Genomic DNA, 22,940 nt, shown 5'->3' with positions numbered 1-22,940 from the left:
TGTCGTATTAATATATTTTAAGATACCTAGCAATCAGAACTGTACGATAATTAAAACTTTGAAAACAAGGAATATATTTTAGTTGGATTTTTATTAGATGTCGGTAGAAAGTAAAATTATTTACGCACCAAAATAACGACGGTAGTTCCAATTTCAGCCGCTGGCCCAGAACAGTATGTGGCACTGTAAGCTGTAGTTAATGTTCAATAGACAATATTATAAATATTGTCTTAAAGATAAGATTTCCCCTTTTCAATAGATACCTCTGTGTTAAGCTGTGGTCAGCGAGCTGCCAGGAGCTGACAGATTTGATTAGTCTGTTGCCGTAGTAAGTGTGTGCAATTCCAATTCTTATTCGTATGTTGTGTAGAACCAAAGACAGGTACTTTAAATTGGTACTAAAGGTATATCGTTCGTACTAGTAAATTTTGCTCTTCAGTTCAGAACTAGTGTTCTAGGTTGTATGAACGCGGTATAAATGCGATAACCTTCAAAACTATTCAACGGATTTCAACAATAGATAGTGCGACCCTACGGAAGGTGTATAATTTTAAGACTCTTGTCACGCACCTCCACAATTTGAAACCAGCTGCCGTTCTAGGTAACGGTACCGGCAAACTTCTTGAGCATTCAACGAGGGAGTGGGGGAAAGTTTGCGCATCGTACACAGCGCGGGACACAAACGTCAACTGATTTACCAATCACGCGATCGACACGTCGCCTAAAAATCGCTTCTGCGCAGGCATTTGTTCAAGATGTTTGCCGGTATCTGTATCTCCGTTTACGATTTAGGGCTCTTCAGACCACCTTTAAGGCTGGCAACGCACTTGCCTCCAATTAACATGTGGCCTAGTGGCTTCAGCGCGCGTTTTATCCCTGAGATCATAGGTTCGATCGCAAGCTGTGATATCAATTATTATCATTAACAAGAAATGCTTATTTGTTTATGTTAAAATAATTATTTTTATATTATCTTTTTAACTTTTGACCCCGGATTGCGTCCAGTCATAATAATCTTCATATAACTCCCGCGCACATCTTCGTCCGTGGATTTCGTGTTGCCATTACAACATCTGTTTCATGATATGTCAATCTAAAAGGCTAGTAGGTGATCAGCCTCCTGTGACACACGCCGTCGACTTTTTGGGTCTAAGGCAAGCCGGTTTCCTCACGATGTTTTCTTTCACAGAGCGAATGTTAAATGCACACATAGAAAATTCATTAAATAATTATTTTTATACATAACACCTTTTGGTTTGTACATGTACCACGGAACAGCTGTGTTTACAATTATTTCATTAATTTTAAAATAAATATACGTAAATGCTGTGTTAACCTTGGTTATTTTTACGTAACCTGAAAATAAACTCGCAAAACAAGTTTTAAAGTGAATACAAATGAAACTCAAATAAAGTTGTATCAACTCATGTGTCAAGTTAGATAATTCTGTTCACAGATGGCGCAGTTTTTGACTAACTTATACTAATAATAAACACTTATCCTGCTATTAAAAAATAACATTCGTCCCATATTCGAACCAAAATTTTTGAAGGTTTCACTTCTACCGTGTGTGAATTGCACAGATTGTTTTTAGTTTTTTCCTGGAAGAGGTCGCTCCTTGGCAATTAGCCGCCGAAAACAAGGAATTGATTATTGAATTAATATATGTCAAAGCGTTGCTGTCACCTGCCATTGTCGTTATATCACAGGGCTTGTAACGTCAAAGTCAAATCAGATAAAAATCTATACATTAAGGCGTTTTACAGGTAGTGCTAATAAATTACTATTAATAATGGAGTCACTATTACTATTGACCGCTATGTGGAACCAGCTGCCCACTGAAGTATTTCCCAACCCATTCAACTTAGGGTCAAGAAAAGAGCGTACCAATTCTTAAAAGGGTGACAACGCACTCTCGAGTCCTCTGGCATTGGGAGTGTCCATGGGCGGCGGTATCACTTAACATCAGATGAGCCTCCTGCCCGTTTGCTCCCTGTTCTATTAAAAAAAAACAATGGATTGACGTTTATGAATCTCACTCTTAGAGTCTAGACTTGACAGCGCTATAAAGAGAAATACACTACGAAATTATATATTTCCTCGTATAGATTTAAAATCGGCTAAAAGCTGTTTTAAAAGAACAAGTTATAATAAACCTGGCTGATGCTAAGTGAATAGCCCATGGACACTCTCAATGCCAGAGGTCCCGCGTTACCGGCCTTTTAAGAATTGGACCCTAAGTCGAATTGGTTCGGAACTTCAGTGGGCAGCTGGTTCCAAATAGTGGTGGTGCGCGTCACAAACTGCCTTAATTAACGTTCGGTTGTGGAATGGCAGATACGGGTGGAATTTCATTTTGACTTCTGATGATGAACTTCAGCTGTTGGTATTAAACGCTCGCTTACGCTCTGTTAATGTGGTGGAAGATGGAGAGGAATTCGTGAAACATTGATCAGACTATTGAATATTGTCCTGTATAATGCTGTTTACGCGTTAATTCTAATATTATTTAAGGCTCAGTATATCGATGTCAAATTTGACGTAAGGGACGTATGTCAAAAATTTGATTTTGACATACAGGAGTGATAGTTCGCGCTTTCGATTCCGAACCTCCTGTCTCCTTTGGGTTCGGAATATAGTATTAAGCGACTCAATTAAAATTCTTCAATTACGCAATCTTTTGTTTTAACTCGTTTTATTGTATATAGGTTAAGGTAACGATTTGAAATTGTAGCAGCGTTAACAAATCACTGCGACGACGTCCTGAAACTATTGAAGTGTTTCTAACTAAGCATATATATCTTCTACTCTTCGACCTCAGCCACCTTCCTCACATGGGAAGGCGAGGTCCCTTGCTTCGTTCGCTCGCTTTAGCTAGATTCCGTTCTGTCCTGATGGACCGAGCTCCTGGAAAAGAACCTCATTTCGGGCCGAGCTGGATACAACAACCCGAGCTGAGCTATCAAGGTTCTTCAGACCAACAGCGAGATTCTATTAAGTTGGGGCCTGCGGACCAGTCAGACTGATCAAGGATCCCATTGGGCCTTTGGGTTTGAGGAACAGTCCTCCAGTGCTCCATTAAAATATGTTAAAACAGCTTTTGCTTAACACCGGTCTGCTCACTATGTGCCCACTTTTCTGTACAAGTAGTAATTCCAATGATGGGGTTTTAACAATCAGAGATGAAAGTAAAACTTTGTAGCACTGTCACCACAACCAAAAAGACGCCGACTTGGGGAAGTTTTTTGCTCTATTTGCTTTATTGCATAGTGTATAGATTGGTATATATATAAATCTTCTGTGTGCGTTCGTAATTAAATTTGTAATTTTTCTGTGTTCAAGTGGAGTCGAAAATGATTTATATGTATTTTTTTGTATGTAAGACGTGTGTACGTGTGTCGGATCCGCTAGTAAGATTATAATAACGAAATACTGTCTAATATATGGTTTATAAAATAAATAATAAGTTATTCGTAATAAATAAAATATGAATGAAAATAACGAGAAATATTGAATAGTTGTATTTAATTAAAATAATTTAATTATTAAATCAAGTTATAGTTGGTATTCAAGTAATTTTACAAGTATTTTTATAAATTACCACTTTATAGGATTAAATACTATGAATAAACGCACACTGCCAGTGCGTTGCCGGCCTTTTCAGATTTGGTACGCTATTCCTAGACCTTATATCGAATAACTGAACCGAAGGTGATGACGCTTTGATTTTGGTTCGTGTGTGTGTTACGAAGTAGAAACTTTTCTTGCAACCTCTAATATATATATATATATAATTCAATCAATGGCGCTACAAACTTTTTAGGTCTGGGCCTCAGATTCTGTATCTGTTTCATGATCATTTGTTAATCGAATAGGCAAGTAGGTGATCAGCCTTCTGTGCCTGTCGCACGTCGTTTTTGGGTCTAAGGCAAGCCGGTTTCCTCACGATTTTTTCCTTCACCGAGCTAATATTAAATGCGCACATAGAAAGAAAATCCATTGACGCACAGCCGGGGATCGAACCTACGACCTCAGGGATGAGAGTCGCGTGCTGAAGCCACTAGGCCAACAACAGTAATTAGCATTTCATTATTCCGGTTATTATCTATTGTAGTACGCGAGTGGTTAATATAGATTAAAAATATAATCTTTTATTTGATGATGCCACAGGAACCTTAAAACTATTTTCACCTTACAGTACACTCTCAATTAATATTTCAAGATTAAAAACAAATCTCAAAACAATAGAAAATACAAACAATTTAATTAAACAATCCTTCACTGATACTCATCCATGAATAACAGGAAAATATCGCGTATATATTATTATATTTAACAAAACGTTTGTTTAATATATATTTAATATTATTTTTTTATCGTACTCTAAACTTCCTATGACGAAAGCCAACTACACGGCTCAGCACGGCCAGAAAGTGGTTTACCACTTTGTGAGTCTCTCACACTTGTTCCGTCGTTTTCTTTATGTAATAGGAGGCTAACGGGCAGGAGGCAGGCTACCATCGACCATGGACACTCGAACTGCCAGAAGACTTGCAAGTGCGAGCCGGCCTTTTAAGAATTGGTACGCTCCTTGAAGGGCTCTTAAGTCGAATTGGTTCGGGAATACCTACTACCTATGGACGCTCAATGCAGGTGGGCTCGCCAATGCGTTGCCGTCCTTTAAAGAATTGGTACGCTCTTGAAGGACCCTAAGACGAATTGTTTCGGAAATACTTCAGTGGGCAGCTGGTTCCAGAAAGTGGTGATGCGTGGCAGAAATCGAGATAGGACACTTGGTGTGGGACGCTGACTGGAGCGTGCGGTTTTTAGCAGTCCCATTTGGGTGGTCGCATCTTGCTGATACAGGGCGGTACGGGGGCGATCTTATAGCTCTCGATGGGACCAGCAGCGCGCGAGGAGATAAGGACTCTACTCGCAGCGCTCAGCGAATCATTGTGATGACGTCATACCCTGAAACGCGCTATCGAAGTGTTTCTAAATGAGCATATATACCTTCAACTTATCGACCGTCTTCACCTGGGAACTTCGTTCGCTCGTAACATCTTCCGATCAACCCTGATGGACCGAGCTACGAGTCTCGCAGGAGCACAAGGCGCTCATCTTTCCCCTGTGTGACAGGATTGCCATATTCTGTGTTGAGGACAAGAAGTAATCTCTGGTCCTGATTGACCTTCAACTAGTTAAAGTGTTTATACTCAGCGGGAAATGTTTCGATACCGCGATTCAGAGTGTGACGTCATGACACTTTTATAGCCGTTTCACTTATTACTCTATCATTAATGTAGCAATCACGAAAACGTCACACAATCGTTATCTTGTACGTCATAGGAAAATATCTCCGATAGGTGTTATCAATGAATGCATTTATTCACAAAAAATACATACACTATCTAAATTAAAAAATGTGTGCGTTCACTAGTGTACACACGTAAGAAGTGAAACGTCTTTATGACCTTATTTTTCGTAAAATGATCTAATATGTGCAACTTTACAGAAATTGGTTAAATAAAGTTAAATTAGACAAAGTTTAACAAAAGGCTTTTATTATCAGACGTGAATAATAATAATACAATTATTACTACTAACTTACTACTAATAAATAATACAATTATTATTACTAATCTTATTACAGAATTTCATTCGAAAATCGGTCCTGTAGTCTTTGTAATGTTTTCCCATTACAAAGATACATACAAAAACACAAATGTCTTCTTTATAATATTAGCGTCCCGTGAAACGCCATTTTGTTTTAATACGCATGCGTTGAAATTAAAAGTGTCTGTCAGTGTCAGCACTTTCGTTTGTTTTCGCGATTTAATTACAATCAGAATTTAATTACGATGACATATACATAATTCTTACAAGTTACAATTACATAATGTATTATAAACTAAACATTGGCAGCGACTTTGCATTATAAATAAATAATATTGTTTCATTATTAATTACTTTTTATAACTTTATTTAATCCTAGCCCTTCATGGAGCCTCCCAATTCCTAAAAGGCCGGCAACGCACTTGCGAGCCCATGCATTGAGCGTCCGTAAGCGGTAGGTATTCCCAAACGAATTCGACTTAGAGCCTTTCAAGGAGCCTACCAATTCCTAAAAGGCCGACAACGCACTTGCGAGCCCGTCCATAGACGGTAGGTATTTCCGAACCCATTCGACTTAGAGCCCTTCAAGGAGCCTACCAATTCTTAAAAAGCTGGCACTTGCCTTGGCAGTGTAAGTGTCCATGGCATCACTTAGCATCAGGTCAGCCTCCTGCCGGTTTGCTTCCTGTTGAAGTGGGCTGTTTATGACACAATAATTTAAAATCGCTATTGTTCCAGGTTTCAATATGGAGCTAAAATCGCCGAAAGCGAAGAAAAAGACAACATCAAAACTCGTATCGTGGAAAAAACTGTTCAGCACACCCATTCTAATCCTATTACTCCTCGGATCGACCAGTTGTGACATTGACAGTGACACTGACGTTGACACTGACGTCAGGCATACAGATAAGCGTATTGATAGACAAGTCTTAAGTGACATACGCTATTTGAGACGTAATTTAAATAAGGATGTACTGAACTTTGTGATGAAAGACGTCTTGATTGATGGTGAAGTGGAAAATAGAATACATTTTAATGGCATCACGGCAAAGGAGACTTTCGTTGGCGCAAATGGGTATGTACTTGCTTATTTACTTCGTTACATTTATAGAAAACCAAGGGATGTAAAGCGTTGTCGCTAACAAGCGATCTCATCCAGGCAACTCCAGTAAGGAGAAATAAGAAGAAATGTGATGAGTAAACTCCACCAACCAAATCAAACTCAAAATCGAGTTTCGTATTTTTTTGTGAATATTATTCAAATTATTTTCTGAGAAATTAGTGTACATGAGAATTAAGCATACTGAATTACACAATCGTTTTTTCGTGTGTCTAATTTTAAAAGGCCGGAGTTTGTCTGTCAACAGGCCGAGTGAGACGTAAACATCTCAAATAAATTAGAACATAGTATATTTTTAAGGATTATACTGCTAAAAAAGAATTATCATTATTTTGAGATTCGACTTCTAAACATAATTATTCTCAATGTTTAAAAACTCAATCGCTCTAAATACATAGATAATTAAAATCTTATGTATTGTAAAGAATATTTTAATAAATAGATTTTATTAATAAAATTAAACAAACTAGAATTAAAACATGTTTAAAATTAAAACAGTGATCTTGGCAAGCTTTCGCGGAACGAGTTATATATATCGCTAATGACAAATCCATCAAAATCCGTTTAAATGTGTTATTCAAAGTCAATAAATTATCTAATCGTATTATTTATGATCGACTATTGGTTAAATTAACATTTGGAACCCTGCGGAGTGTATGGCCCACACATTATCACTTTCGGCGCCTCTACACCTGTTGGCACCTTATAGCTGCAAAAGTTGATGTTTAGAGATTCCGAGGCAGTGAAAAGGCAGTCTTGGAGTTGGTGATATGATATATAAAAAATGCTTTTATTCAAATTCAAAATCATTTATTTAGGTAACACAATGTTCATTTATGAACGTCAAAAAGAAATATATATTAAATGCTTCTTATTATATTTACTGCCAGTTCTCAAATCAAGGGCGTACGAGAAGAACTGGTAATAAACTCTCCGCTCCTTTTAATCGCCAAGTTTTTGTTTTACACAACGTTTGTAAGGAGCTGCAACCATTACACTATGTTCCACATGACATCTTAAGTAATAAATAATAATAAGATAAATAAAAACAAAGATTTGTCCTCTATCAGCAGGAGGCATGGTGAAATAGGAGCACGCACTTACATTCTTGTGGGCACAAGTCCATGTTGACCTTACGACCTCCGACGGAGTGAAGGCCTCCTCCAAATCCACTTGCCTCTCTTCTTTGCCACAATTTTTCAATAGCGGCGTGCACCCTTCTTTCCACATCACAAACACGGTCAAAGTGACTGGCCCATTTCCACTTAAACTTATTTGTGTTACACCGTTCGTCTTTTCTTAACAGAAGATTACAATGCTTCACAGCATTTGGCAATCTTCTTTATGATCGCCTAACGAAACGTAGTTTGGTTACAACAAAAGGAACGTTTCGTTCAACCTGATGTTATATATCTAAAGCTTTATTCAATAGACATCGCGAATTCTATTTCTGGAAGACATCTGTCGTCGTCAATCTTGAATAAATCTTTCAGCGTTCAGTATTTTAATAACAATTATAGAACTAAATTCTTAACCTGGAAGAGAGTTCGATTACTATAAACCGGTGAGACTATATCAACTTCCCGCTTATCGCCAGCATGCTGTAAGGTGAACGCCCATCACTAGAAATACAGGTCGATAGGCATCGTGGAAACCAAACATTGTAGACGCCCTGCAATGTTTGGGTCTGGCAGAAGCTGCTTTTAGCAGTAAGACCGGTTTACGTTCTTTGCCTTTATTTTTTAATGTAAAGTCTATGATACGATTTGACTTCGTCGTGACCTTGCTGGCCGAAAGACCTATCTCAACCGTCTTTGGTGCATGACGAAGGAGTGTTCGTTGATTGTAGTGTGATGGATCCATGTTTCCTCTTTCAAATTCACGTTTACAGACGGTTTCTGGCAAAAAATCGTCTTTCGACAATTTTTTACCAAAGGATCCTGACGTTTTTTGGACGAGTAAAATGCTGAAAGTTTAGGAAAACCTATCGTGTCTGGAAGACTGCGATCCCCAACTCGCTGGACCGTTAAGTAAAGGCCCTCACAGGTCTAACCCAGACGGAAACGCTTGGCGTAGACGGGAAATTGTAGGATGTTGTGCGCCACTAACACTTCAGAAATGAAGAGCTCGACTGAAGAAGATAATAAAATTTCACCCACAAATAGTTGCTTTTCTGCCAAAGTTCTGGCATTTTTGGGACAAAATTTAAACCACTAGATACTCCATCATATGCGTTCCATCATTCCTATTGTCCATTCTTTTAGAAGAACGCGTTTTGGCCAAAACCCACTGATATTCTGATAAAGGAGTTTGATCTGGATAGCTACAGTTCCTTACCTAACACATTGAAGTCGATTATACTTTTTATAATGTCTTAGTGTATGTTATGTTTGCCAATATGCATGGTACATAAAAAAAGATTCAATTGTTGTACCAATGTGTTAGTGTGCCGAGCGTTGGTAAGATTTAAAAAAAAGAGTGCGTGCGTAAAAAGTACACATGTCAGAAGTGAAACTTCTTTGTAAATTAATTATTACGAAGGTAAAAACCCCAATAGATGATCATGTACCAGCATATGATCACTCCATGTATTTGTATATCTATATTCACAATGTTTACACACTGCATACGTGCTGATGATAATGTAAATAAATCTGCATTTACAGCACAAGACGTCAGAATTGCCATCTAAAGTTCTAATATGTAACTACCAAACGACTACATCAACCAATAGCGTGTATTTTTTCTCGATCTCCCTTTCTCACTCTCTCTCAATCGCTCTCTCCCTTTGCTTCGACAGAAACGCTGCACATCTTCCTCATGCGCCTAAAGAAGTTTCGCTTCAATGAATAATTGAAATCAAACAGTGACTAATCAAACGGCGTATGGCGTTTAATAGCTTTATGTGTGTATTTGAACACACATGTTATAATTGTGAATAATAAAACGCGAGCAGTCTGTCTTGCTTCCTGACATCTGTTGGCAAATGGCAATAAACTTTTAATAAACCGACTGTTTATATATGGTGTAGATTGTTGAGAACTTTGAGATGGAGACGTATAGTCTATGCGATGGAATATTTCCTCCTATTACACAGAAGAACATTTGCTCGTACGAAGAAAATCGTGAGGAAACCGGCTTGCCATAGACTCAAAAAGTCGGCGAGTGTCACAAGAGGCTGATCACCTAGCCTATTAGATTGACATATCATAAAACAGATACAAAAGAGGCCCAGACCTAAAAAGGTTGTAGTGACACTGTTTTATTTTGACATATTATGAAACAGATACAGAAATCTGAGGCTCAGACCTAAAAAGGTTGTAGCGACACTGTTTTATTTTGACATATCATAAACGGATACAAAAGAGGCCCAGACCTAAAAAGGTTGTAGTGACACTGTTTTATTTTGACATATCATGAAACAGATACAGATACCTAAAAAGGTTGTAGCGACACTGCTTTATTTACTTTAAGAACAACTTCTACTGACCCTATCAGTTAGGAAGTTAGTTTAGGAAATATATTAACGTTTCTTACGTGCTTTCCCTTGATGTCTCATTGCCTTGGGACGCCCTGTATACGCTGCAGCCAAGTAGCTTAATTAGCCGTTCAATTAACAGCCTAGCCTTTTAACTAAACGGCGCCGTTTAACTAACGGCCTCAAAGATATTCAGCCGCAGCGTTTGTTACAACATTTAATAAACTGGCTAATACTTAGGCCATTCGTACGATAGAGTCATTATTTGGCAGAAATAAAAGAATTGAAACATATGACATTAAATTTATTTCTCATAAAATTCAATTGCTTAAGTCAAATATACATTATTGTGTTAGCCTAGTTGATCTAGTTCTTAGGTTAGGAAATTAAACACTCCAATGATGACTTGATTCACTATACACTTCACAGATTTTACGTAAACTGAACTTCAAACTTGTACAAAGGAATATGCATCACAACCTCTTTTATAATCACCTCCCTACTCCAACTCGACCATCCTGCTTCGGGGAGATGTTCGAATCAATTCGTAACAATTCGTAAACAACCGAACGATTCAAGTGAATAACTATTGCACATGCGCACTTGTAGCAAGATTCTTAGAATATGTTTAGAATTTAATTAAGTAAATATTAAAAGCTAACAATTCTCACTACTTTGTTGTTCACTATTGTTGTTTTTCATGAAATTTTGGAAAACACCATCAAAGTTGTGGTTTGCCAACGCCAAATTGACAGTTTGAAGAGTTTCGTTTCAAGTTTGAGAGTGGCAGAAAGTGAAACTTCATCGATCTAAGGCAAATCCTAGCTGTTTAATCTAAACATGCTAAACATCTTTGAGGCCGTTAGTTAAACGGCCCTGTTTAGTTAAAAGTCTAGGCTGTTAATTGAACGGCTAATTGAGGTTGGATGCGACATATATAGTTATAGTCAGTTACGTCACAAAACCGTGTCGAGTCAAATCGACGATGACGTAACACGCTTGTTTCATCTTTGAACTTGAAAAAAATTATATCATGACGTGTTTTAAATGTTTCATATGTCATCAATAACACTTTTTTCATACAAATTGCCTAATTAAGTGGTAATTACAGAGTAAAGATGCTGCTACTGATGCAGCTTGATAGAATACCCTTATAAGTGTTTAGACGCGATTTAAAATCCAATTATTTGGTATGGTTTCTCTTATGTACACATTTTAACCGTTGCCGGACGGTTCTAATGAAATTGCAGTAGACTTACTGATTAAAAGATTAATGACGGAGAGATATCGGCTCTCCATCGTTATGGTCATCTTCCTTATTGGTGTGGGGTCCCAAAATACACAATACAGTACAATATTTAAAAGACCATTTTAGCACGAATAAAACTATGTTAAATTATAACGAGCGGGTTCCATCAGTACTTTCCTGCGTTCCCAAAGTCAAGAGGGCGCCTTTGCAGTCTGATTGCTCTAAATAATTCGTATTTGACTGAAATATCTATATTAATAACTAGCTGCCCAATTCGGTCCAACGTCTCATCACCACAATGCTCCTCTGAATACTCCATCAGAACTGTCCTGCGTTGCCTGACCGCACTGCCCAAAGTCAAGATGGCGCCTTTGCAGTCTAATTCGTCGAAACAATTCGTACTTTGACTTAAATATCTATATTAATAACTAGCTGCCCAATTCGGTCCTACGTCTCATCACCACAATGCTCCACTGAATCCTCCATCAGAAATTTCCTGCGTTCCCTGAACGATCTGCCCAAAGTCAAGATGGCGCCTTTGCAGCCTGATTGGTCGAAACAATTCGTACTTTGACTCGTTAATCAAATTTAATTATGATTCTAAAAGTAACAAGTTATCTCAATTACGAACCAAAGCATCGGTCAATTGACAAGAGCAGCAGATTGTACGTGAGACGTGTGTACATGACAGCGTATGTTAGAGCCGCTAGTAATAGTTATTTGTAATTAAAAATTAATAAATATAAAATGAAAAGAAATTCAAAAAGTTTGGTCCCTGTGTATTTTTAACGCTGGCAGCATTTCCTTGCTGTATTTCGATACTTATTCATTGAGGAAACTACCAGCTCTGGAGTCACCGGTTTTACCAGGATTTAATTATTTAATTAGCGTGTACTTGAACCCCAGGGCCCAAGGACAAAATCGAAGTTGGAGGGAAGACTCTGATATTTGAGCCGTTCATAACTCTGCTCTGTGTAAAAAGAATATTGTATTTGTCATAAAAATACTGAGTTTTACAATTTCAGTATATCTACTGTATGTTCAGTATTATACTGACAGTATATACCGTACTCGTGTGCACTAGTTGGTAACATTGTTACATCAATGTCAACTTGTTATTTGTAGGATTTAATGTAATATATATTGGCAAAGGCAAAAAATACTTTATTTTTTAATGTAATACCTACCGCCCATGGACACTCAATGCCAGAGGGCTCGGAAGTGCGTTGCCGGCCTTTTAAGAATTGACAGGCTCCTTAAAGAACCCAAGTGGAATCGGTTCGGAAATACGTACCACCTATGGACGTTCGATGCAAGAGGGCTCGCAAGTGCGTTACCGGCCTTTTAAGAATTGATAGGCTCCTTAAAGAACCCAAGTGGAATCGGTTCGGAAATACGTACCACCTATTGACGTTCAATGCAAGAGGGCTCGCAAGTGCGTTGCCGGCCTTTTAAGAATTGATAGGCTCCTTAAAGAACCCAAGTGGAATCGGTTCGGAAATACGTACCACCTATGGACGTTCAATGCAAGAGGGCTCGCAAGTGCGTTGCCGGCCTTTTAAGAATTGATAGGCTCCTTAAAGAACCTAAGTGGAATCGGTTCGGAAATAAGTACCGCCTATGGACGTTCAATGCAAGAGGGCTCGCAAGTGCGTTGCCGGCCTTTAAAGAATTCATAGGCTCCTTGAAGAACCTCAGTGGAACCGGTTCGGAAATACGTACCGCCTATGGACGTTCAATGCAAGAGGGCTCGCAAGTGCGTTGCCGGCCTTTTAAGAATTGAAGGGCTTCAGTCGAATTTTTTCAGTAATGCTTCATGGGGCAGATAGTACCAATTATTAATAGGCCGGCAACGCACTTGCGAGCCTTCTGGTGGCCATGAGTTTCCTGCTCGTTTGCCTTCTATTATAGAAAATAAAATTGACAAATGACACATATACAGAAGGCCCACATTTTTAAAATCACACACGCATTTCTATTTCGTAGTCGGTTAAAAATTGTGATAATTACAGCGTATGAGGAACAATGCTGTCTGCCCCACTACCTCTGAAAGCCTAAAAGAAATGTTTGTGTGAATCGAAGTGTTATTAATAGTGCCTCGACCGGTTTACACTTCGTCTAGGGCTGCCACTTCGCTGTAATTACTCGTGGATGACAGCTGTCAGAAATCCAATTTAAAGAAAAAAAAATTTTTCATAAAACAGGTCAGCTCACCTGATGTGAAACGTTTCAATTGATAGATATAGAAATCACGTAAATATCTTTTGAAATTATGAAGATTTTGGACTTTTAAAATGACTGTCAAGTGACGTCACATACTGCGTTCGCCATTTTGTGGAGGTTATAGATTATAATCAATCTATATCAACATATAATCAATCATATTATTATCAAGCGTTTATTGCTTAAACAACTTAACTTAAGCAGTAGGATTGGTGACCAGCGTGACACAGGCATCTCTTTCAGCAGCATCCATTTTGTAATGTTAACTCTTGTCCAAGTTGCGCCTAATATTCTCTTTCTATCGTCTGCCCATCTCTTGCTCTGTCTTCCTCTTTCCCTTTTTCCATCTCGTGGTTGCCATTGTGTAATAATTTTTGTCCATTTCAACTTGCTGTCTTTCGTCATGTCCTTATTTCCTTTATAATGTCTACTTTGGTCGTTGGTCTTATCTCTTCTTCTCTTATTGGTTGTCTCAGTGTTACCATGCTTCTATCCTCTTTGGCATTTTCTCAACTTTAAAAGATTTTTCGGAGATAATGTCAGCCGTATGTAACACATGGTGAGATGAGTTGAACAATTTTTTCTTAGCAGGGAACCAAAACCTCTTCCAGGCGCAAGACCCTTTTTTCTGTCTCAAGATCTTTTTGGTCTTCCAATTATATTATTTTTCATAGATATACGTAGCGATCTTCATACATATTCTACAACATCTCCGCTAATTTCTATGGCATTGACAAAATCATATTGATATCACTAAAATATCTCTATTATGATGATATAGTTCTCGGAAGTTGAAAATTAATGTCAAATGACGTCACACCGCGTCCGCCATTTTGTACGCGGCAACTGTCAAGTGTCACTGACAGCGATCCCATTTCGTAAAATGTATCGCGCTAACCAGAGTTTATCAATACGGTAACTCAGCCCCATCGAACTCGGACACAAAGACGTTGTGATCACCGTCGTTATTGGAAGAGACACAGAATCCAGAAAACAGAGGTTTTAACGCCACTGGCCTTATACATAATAAATTAAATAATTAATGAAGAAAACACTTTTTAAACGGATTGAAGCTATGTATTATTATTCAAAACTTATAATTATTAACATAATTTTAAATTTTTTCTGACGTTTCGCGTGCTTTTCAGCGTGCACACGGTGACTGAAGGCAAAAGGTGTTGAATGTCAAAAATATCACAGCTGCAGAGAAAGTTGTGTTATCTGTAAGTTTAAAAAGTGTTTTCTTAATGTGTAAAAGCTATGTTAACAAAAGACAAATAATTAATTTCCAACACACAATTATACATTTACAATATTCATTACATATTAATAATAATAATTAATTAATTAAAAAATTGGTCCCTCTGTACATATAATGCCCAAGACTCCAAAGGGAACGAAGACCTAAAAAATATAGTTGAAAACCCTTTTTTTTTTAAGTTTCATCTGACTAAATTCTATATAGATATATTATATATAGATATATCATATATAGATAGCTCCTATTTGTTGTCATTAATTTATATTGAAAGTCCTTATGCGACAAGATACATAAAATTGTTCCATGTGCCTCGTACGCCAATGTTTCGGGTTTTATCTAACTATGACACCAACTATGAGAATATTGATATTTTCCACCTCATCATAGAAGATGTGAGGAAGTTTTTGAAGAGGCGGGAAGACTCTGATTTTGTTTAAGCAGTAATTTAAAATATTAATTATTATTTGCTGTTTCAAATTTCAGTTTTCTTTAGTTTCAATATATTTTGTCTGTAAATTACTTATTTTCTGTTGTTGTTAACATATGTAATCTGTTTTGGCTTTCTGTATTGACTAAGTGTTTTGTTTTTTAATGCGTATGTTAGCTGTAAGATTACTAGTAAATAATAAATAAATTATATACAATTTTTGACATTTCATAGACAATTTCTTAACAATGAAATTTTGGCAGCCCTGGTTAAGTAGAAGACATCATTTCAATGAAAAGACTGCATACATCGCTATTATGACGCGATGGGGAGACAAACGGATGGATTTGTATGGATACGTCTTTTGGTCACGAAATAAAATGTTTTTTTTTTTTTAATTTAGAAAAAAATACAGCTTATCACTAACTTACTAAATAAAATGTTCTTTTCACGCCGTTAAATAAATACATATAGTTAAGTACTGCAAACATTAACTGGATAGGTTTTTAATTTCAACTATATAAATACATATCAAAGAAAGTAAAAAAACTTAGTAGAAAATTGGTTAAGCAACACTTAACAGCAACTTATATTTGTTTGATAGATATTTTGTATGGATATAGAGGAGGTTAATGAAAATCACAATTGAATCGATCAAGTTACATTTATTTGTACGCATAAATACAATTATGACAATTTTTGTCGAACGCGGACATTGATTGTGCCTCTTTGTCGCTCGATCCGCGCTCTCGCTTACAGTTCAAGTATATATCTATATTAGATATACATATACTGGTACATGATCATCTATTGGAGCTTTTGTGGACCACTAAATCATGACGGCATCACCAGAAACGTCCGCATCACGTCATGGTTGTCATGTCTATACATTCTAACGTCTGGTAGCGAGGGCGGTCAACGCAAAGGGTTTATTTGACTACCTGAGCGGAACAGCGCAGTCATACATCTTCCATTGATACATAAGGAGAATCTGTATTAATATTTTTTTTATATAAAATAGGGGGCAAACGGGCAGGAGGCTCACCTGATGTTAAGTGATACCGCCGCCCATGGACACTCTCAATGCCAGAGGGCTCGCGAGGGCGTTGCCGGCCTTTTAAGAATTTGTACGCTCTTTTCTTTATATATTATATTAAACAGTACTTTCATTTTATATAATTGTAATAAGAATTTATAAATTAAATAAAAAATTACAACAGTTTTGGTCCCTAATGTATCTTTACTTCTGGCAGCATTTCCTATGTATTGCGACACTTAATCGTTGGAGGAATGCATCAGCTCTGCATCAGTAGTACAAGGCGCCAGCTTAAATTGGAGTCTACTACAAAGGGAACAAAACAAATTTTCTTTATATATATTTGTACAGAATGTGTATATAATAAGTTCCTCCACAAGATAGAGAGTCACGGATATTGGGAAATATTACATATAAAAAAACTATAACTATATGGATTCTTTACGATAATGGGAAGCGCTCAGCGCAATCCTGGCCAGCCAGCCAAATCCTGCCCCAAGCGAAAATTTACCCCAAAAAAGTTACTTGTAAGCGTTTGGTGGACTAGTGCCGGTATTGTTCATTGCAGTTTTCTCAAATCTGGCCAGACTATTACGGCTGATGTCTATTGTCAGCAATTGCAAACCATGATGGAAAAGCCAGCGGCTAAACAACCTAGGCTGGTCAATCGCTCCACGCCACTGCTACTTCACGATAACGCTAGACCACACACTGCACAACAGACGGCTACCAAATTAGAAGAGCTTCAATTGGAATCTCTAAGACATCCTCCGTACTCCCCGGACCTTGCTCCAACAGATTACCATTTTTTTCGAAATTTGGACAACTTCTTGCAAGGGAAAAAATTTAACTCTGATGGGGCAGTCCAAATCGCCTTCACAGACTTTATTGATCCCCGTCCGACTGGTTTTTTTAGTAAAGGGATCAATGAACTACCTATGAGATGGCAAAAGTGCATAGAAAACAATGGTTCATACTTTGATTTATTAAATATATTATATTCAAAAATATTCGACTTTTTGTTCCTCCCATACAAAACGCCAATTTCATATGTAAGGACCTAATATTAACACTTCGTTGCAATATAAAAGTTGAACATAATTAAATTAAAACTGGCAAACTGGCTTATCACTTTCGAGCAAACTCTTTCTGGCAACCACTGTAAGAAGAGTTTTTTTTACGCCGGCTTCTTCTCTCGGCCTACATCCTCTGTCTTCTTTGCCAATGAGTAGCTCTACCTATAAATTTAATGACGTGGAATAAGTGAATACATATTACATATAGTTAAGACAAAAACAGGAACAAAAAACTAAAGGATAAATGAAAAATAATTACAAACACAATGTTTATTGTTTCTTGTAAACACTAATAAATTATTTTAGTAATTAGGAAATAATAAAATCACTTAACGGCTCATTAACGTGATTTAAAGTTTAATTAGATACTTTAGAAGGCTAATGATTTATTTGATTTTGTAGAATTTGTTGTTTGAATGCAAATTACAAAGTAGAAATTACGAGTCTCAGTAATGATAATTTATCTGTAAGTTAATATTATATTTTTAACAGTAAACATGTTCTATTGAGCTGTGCTGTCAAGCAAACAGCGATAATAAAAAAAATAGTTTATTTCCGTAAAAATAATAAAGATTTTTCCAATCTTAACATATATAATAATAAAAATAATTAAGCTCCATTTATTCCTTGAAAATTTACACTATAAACACATACATAAAATATATATTTTCAAGGACCTCTTATTGAGTATAGGCCTCCTCCAATTGGCTCCATCTCTCTCTGTTTTGAGGATTTTTCTCCCAATCCTCTCCACCAACTTTCTTAAGCTCGTCAGCCCACCATGCAAGAGGTCAATCACGCTCTCTTTTTCCTGTGGCCCTTTCTACTTTGGCTCCCCTCTTTGTCCCATCTGTCATTGTTCATTCGAGCAGTATGACCAGCCCATTTCCACTCAAGTTTCTTGCAATGGCATCAATAACCTATTGTTTATAATTTGTGTACTTCTGACCTTGTCCTTCAGTTTTAAATTTAGTACACTGCGTTCCATTGCTCGTTGACAAGTTGTTATTTTTCCATTTGTATTCGAGTCAAATATCCATGGCTACCGTAAGAAATACATGGCAATATACACGTGTCTAAGACAATCTTTTTTAAGAATATTGGTATCTCTGCCTTCAGTACTTCTTTGTATCCCCAGAATTTGTTCCATGACATCCTAGTTCTCCTATCAACTTCATCATGATGCCGTGAATTTTTAAAAGATATTTCCTTACCCAAGTAGATGTATTTCTGCACGTATTCTAAGGGGTATCCATTAATTTTTCCGTAAGAAATACATGGCAATATACACGTGTCTAAGACATTCTTTTTTAAGTATATTGGTATCTCTGCCTTCAGTACTTCTTTGTATCCCCAGAATTTGTTCCATGACATCCTAGTTCTCCTATCAACTTCATCATGATGCCGTGAATTTTTGAAAGATATTTCCTTACCCAAGTAGATGTATTTCTGCACGTATTCTAAGGGGTATCCATTAATTTTTCCGTAAGAAATACATGGCAATATACACGTGTCTAAGACATTCTTTTTTAAGTATATTGGTATCTCTGCCTTCAGTACTTCTTTGTATCCCCAGAATTTGTTCCATGACATCCTAGTTCTCCTATCAACTTCATCATGATGCCGTGAATTTTTGAAAGATATTTCCTTACCCAAGTAGATGTATTTCTGCACGTATTCTAAGGGGTATCCATTAATTTTTCCGTAAGAAATACATGGCAATATACACGTGTCTAAGACATTCTTTTTTAAGTATATTGGTATCTCTGCCTTCAGTACTTCTTTGTATCCCCAGAATTTGTTCCATGACATCCTAGTTCTCCTATCAACTTCATCATGATGCCGTGAATTTTTGAAAGATATTTCCTTACCCAAGTAGATGTATTTCTGGACGTATTCTAAGGACGTATTCTTCATTAATTTTGACCGGATCTTGTAGGTGATTGGTCATTATTTTTGTTTTGTTTTTGTTTAATTCTAATCCTATTGCTTGACTAACAGAACAGAGTTCGTTTATCATTCCCTCTATTTGTAGTGATGTTTCTGAGAATAAAACGATGTCATCAGCAAATCTTAAGTTGAGTTTTGTGTCCAATTAGTACTGTTATAAATATGGCAGGAGAAAGGTTTGTCTAACCCCTCTTTTAATGGCTATTTTAGGTCCCCTTTTTTCTAGTTTGACTCGGCTTACACTTCCTGAGTATATATCCTTAACTAGTTCAATCACCCCTGATGGTACCTTACATTCGTAGAGGGTATTCCACATACTGCTGTGTGATATGGAGTCGAAAGCTTTTGCGTAATCTATAAACTCCAGGTATAGTGGTTTTTTTTTTCTTTATACTTCTCAATAATTTGATTCACAACATAAATATAATCAATTGTTGAAAATCCTCGTCTGTAACCAGCTAGTTCTGTGGGCTGAAAATCCTGTATATGTGTGGAGATTCTGCTCTCTATGCATGAAGCAAATAATTTGTAGAGATTTGGTTGTAAGCTTATCGGTCTATAGTTACCAATGTCTGTAGGATCACCTTTTTTATATAAAAGGATTATATCTGACTCTGCCCATGCATTAGGTATAGCTTTTACCTCAAGTATTTTATTAAAGAGCGATAATAATTGGCGTTAATAAAAATATAATTTGAAAAATGATGAGATAAAATTTTTGCGCATTCCGTCACAAAAAACCGACACCCTGGAGTTAGCATAATCAACATCTATATATATAAAAATGAATCCCTATTTCCCTTGGTCACGGCATCACGCGTGAACGGCTGGACCGATTTCGCTAAAAAAAATTTTGTTGTGTTTGCTATTGACAGGAAAAGGTTCTTATGAAATTTTAGGAATCTGAAATGATGAACTGGTGTGTCAATCGCTGTTTGCTTGTAGTCTTGGAAAAAAACTCGAATCAGGATCCTCCTTCACCACGACAATCCTTCAGCGCACTCCGCAAAACGGACTTTTGAATATTAGACCATGGCAGTTGTCGTGATAATGAGTCATCCACTATACAGTCCTGGCGCCCTGCTACTTTCATTTATTCCCAAGAAATAAATATAAAATTTGAGGTGTTCGCTTTTCGTGCCCTGAAGATGCGGTGGAAGCGTACAAAAATGCCATAGAAGAGACTCCTAAAGAAGAATGGGCCCACTGCTTTTCTCAGTGGTTCCATCGAATGCGAAGATGTGTGGAGAGGAACGGAGATTACTTGGAAAAACAATAAAAGTATTGGCAACTTTCTACATTAAGCCGTTTTTCATTTTCTAAACATTTTCAGTGTTACCAAGGTATAGTCCTCTTGTAGTACATTGTTTAATTGACAATACAAAGTAATAATTACAATTAAAAATGCGTTAATAGAAAAGTGTTGTGACTCTCATGAGGTCGTAGGAACCCCAGCATTCGATCGCTGAAGGAAAACATCGTGAGGAAACCGGCGTGCCTTGTACCCAAAAAGCCGGCACAGGAGGATCACGTAGTTGTCTTCGATTGGCATGAACTGATACAGAAATTTGATCCAGACAATAACCCAAACCCAACAAGTCAAAAACAATAATTTTTAATTTTAAAAGGCATCACCTGTACCTAATCTCGGCGAAATTGTGCGTCGCGAACAAAACATTTGACACTCGAGTGAACGTCAAATGCAAATCATAAATTATCTGTGCTGTCAGTTTGACAGCGAGGGAAATACTTTTGAAATGATTGCACGGAACGGTATTTTGTAATTTGTGACCAATTCAGAAATTATTCATTATATATATATTCCTGTATAGCCTTTATATGTAAATAGCGAACTTTGGAATTGACTCCCAATGACTTCCCTGGGACCTCCAATTGTTTATTTTTGGTCTGAGGTCGTAGGTTCGCATTTAACATTAGCTCGAACGCTGAAAGAAATCGTGAGGAAACCGGCTTGTCTTAGACCCAAAAAGTCGACGGCGTGCGTCAGGCACAGAAGGCTGATCGCCTACTTGCCTATTCAGGCCTCAGATACAGAAATCTGAGGCCCAGAACTAAAAAGATTGTAGTGCTGTTGATCTCAATTCTCGATAGACCGCGCAGGAATTTTTTGAAACTTTTCACACCTAGCTTTATAATAATTTTATTTTGGCAATATGTACATATACTATAGTATTCGTTCATCAGGCATATAATAATGAAAGAATGTTCAAATATTTTTTGTTGTTTTCTGGTAATTTTAAGTACTAAACAGTGATAAGGGAAAATACATACACCACGACCTCGTCTTCCATTTATTAGAGACTGGTACTAGATATCCTTTTTAGTCATTTAGGTTCGACATAAATTACTGTTAAGTTAGGCTAGATCGTAATGTTCCATGATGTCTCAGTTAGTCTTCTTCAGGTGCCTCTTTATCACTAAAGGTTGGCTTAACTTAAATTGCCAGGTATGATGCGCTGGTAACAGCTCCTCGGCGGATGTAAAGCCTGTCCACTGCCATACGTAACCAGGACTTCTTCCAGCCCGTCTCTTACATTGAATTATTCCCATCATTATATGCAAGTGGTAACTATGATGATGCAACACTCCGTATTTTAACAGTCTCCATAATCTTTCATCCCGATGCTTTTATGTGACACTGCATAAAAGTGGCGAAGTTTTCCCCTTGATAAATGACGGTAAATATATTGTATCAAATAAAATATGTTAAACGGCCGGTGACGCACCTGGGAGCACTTTGGAATTGAGTAACGGAAGCACTTAAGATGAGAGGCTCACTAATTACAAGATAGATTTGACTTGGTTATCATTACTCCAGTCACCCAGGCTAAACTGTCAGTCACGGATATCTGGTCTTTTGTATGTGCGCATTTAAACGCTCGTACGCTGAAGGAATGCCATGACTGACGTCAGGCACTGATCACCAACATGGCTAAGGGAAATCACGAAACAGATAACAGAAATCTGAAGATCAGGACTAAAATTTGCCACTGTTAAGGGGGCCTTTTGTACACTTTTAATGGTTAAATCTTTGCTGAGAAATTGCAATTCGATTACAAATCAATCATTTGGACCTTACGGCTGGCACACTAAACAATCTACGGACATACAAAAAATATTTGTCAATATATTCCGGCCATACAAAAAATATTGCCGAGTATTGCATAGTCTTTCCGTAAATGTTGGCTGATGCTACCAGCCACACCCTTGCAGCTATACATCATGCCCGTTGGAGCCCTACTACTCATAGCCTAAAGCCTTATTAATATGGATACCGTTATAAGATTTAAATCATGCGCCCACGCACTTCGATTAATCATACCCAATCAAATCATCTTGTGCTATAGAATGCAATGACCCGTACGTATATCTAAGGTATTTCCATCGGACGGAAACAAGTACCTAGGTACGGACAGAGTGGAGGAAGTTCTGCTGCAGCTAAAAGCCAAGACACAATGATTACTTCGAAGAAAGATCCTTTCG

The 22,940-nt window shown here is 37.3% G+C and overlaps 1 protein-coding gene across 5 annotated transcripts in view; it reads left to right on the top strand.

Annotated features, from left to right (window-relative positions):
- LOC123718062 overlaps positions 1 to 22,940 on the top strand; it is a 69,683-nt gene that overhangs the window by 3,391 nt on the left and 43,352 nt on the right. For all 5 annotated transcript variants that reach the window (XM_045674443.1, XM_045674441.1, XM_045674442.1 and 2 more), the window contains exon 2: positions 6,355 to 6,691. In XM_045674443.1, the coding sequence (XP_045530399.1) occupies positions 6,363 to 6,691 (329 nt within the window). In that variant the 5' untranslated portion in view covers positions 6,355 to 6,362. The remainder of the gene's footprint in view (positions 1 to 6,354; positions 6,692 to 22,940) is intronic.

Source organism: Pieris brassicae, chromosome 14 (assembly GCF_905147105.1).
Source record: "Pieris brassicae chromosome 14, ilPieBrab1.1, whole genome shotgun sequence".
NCBI classification, from domain to species: domain Eukaryota; kingdom Metazoa; phylum Arthropoda; class Insecta; order Lepidoptera; family Pieridae; genus Pieris; species Pieris brassicae.
This window is presented reverse-complemented; position numbering and strand designations above follow the sequence as displayed.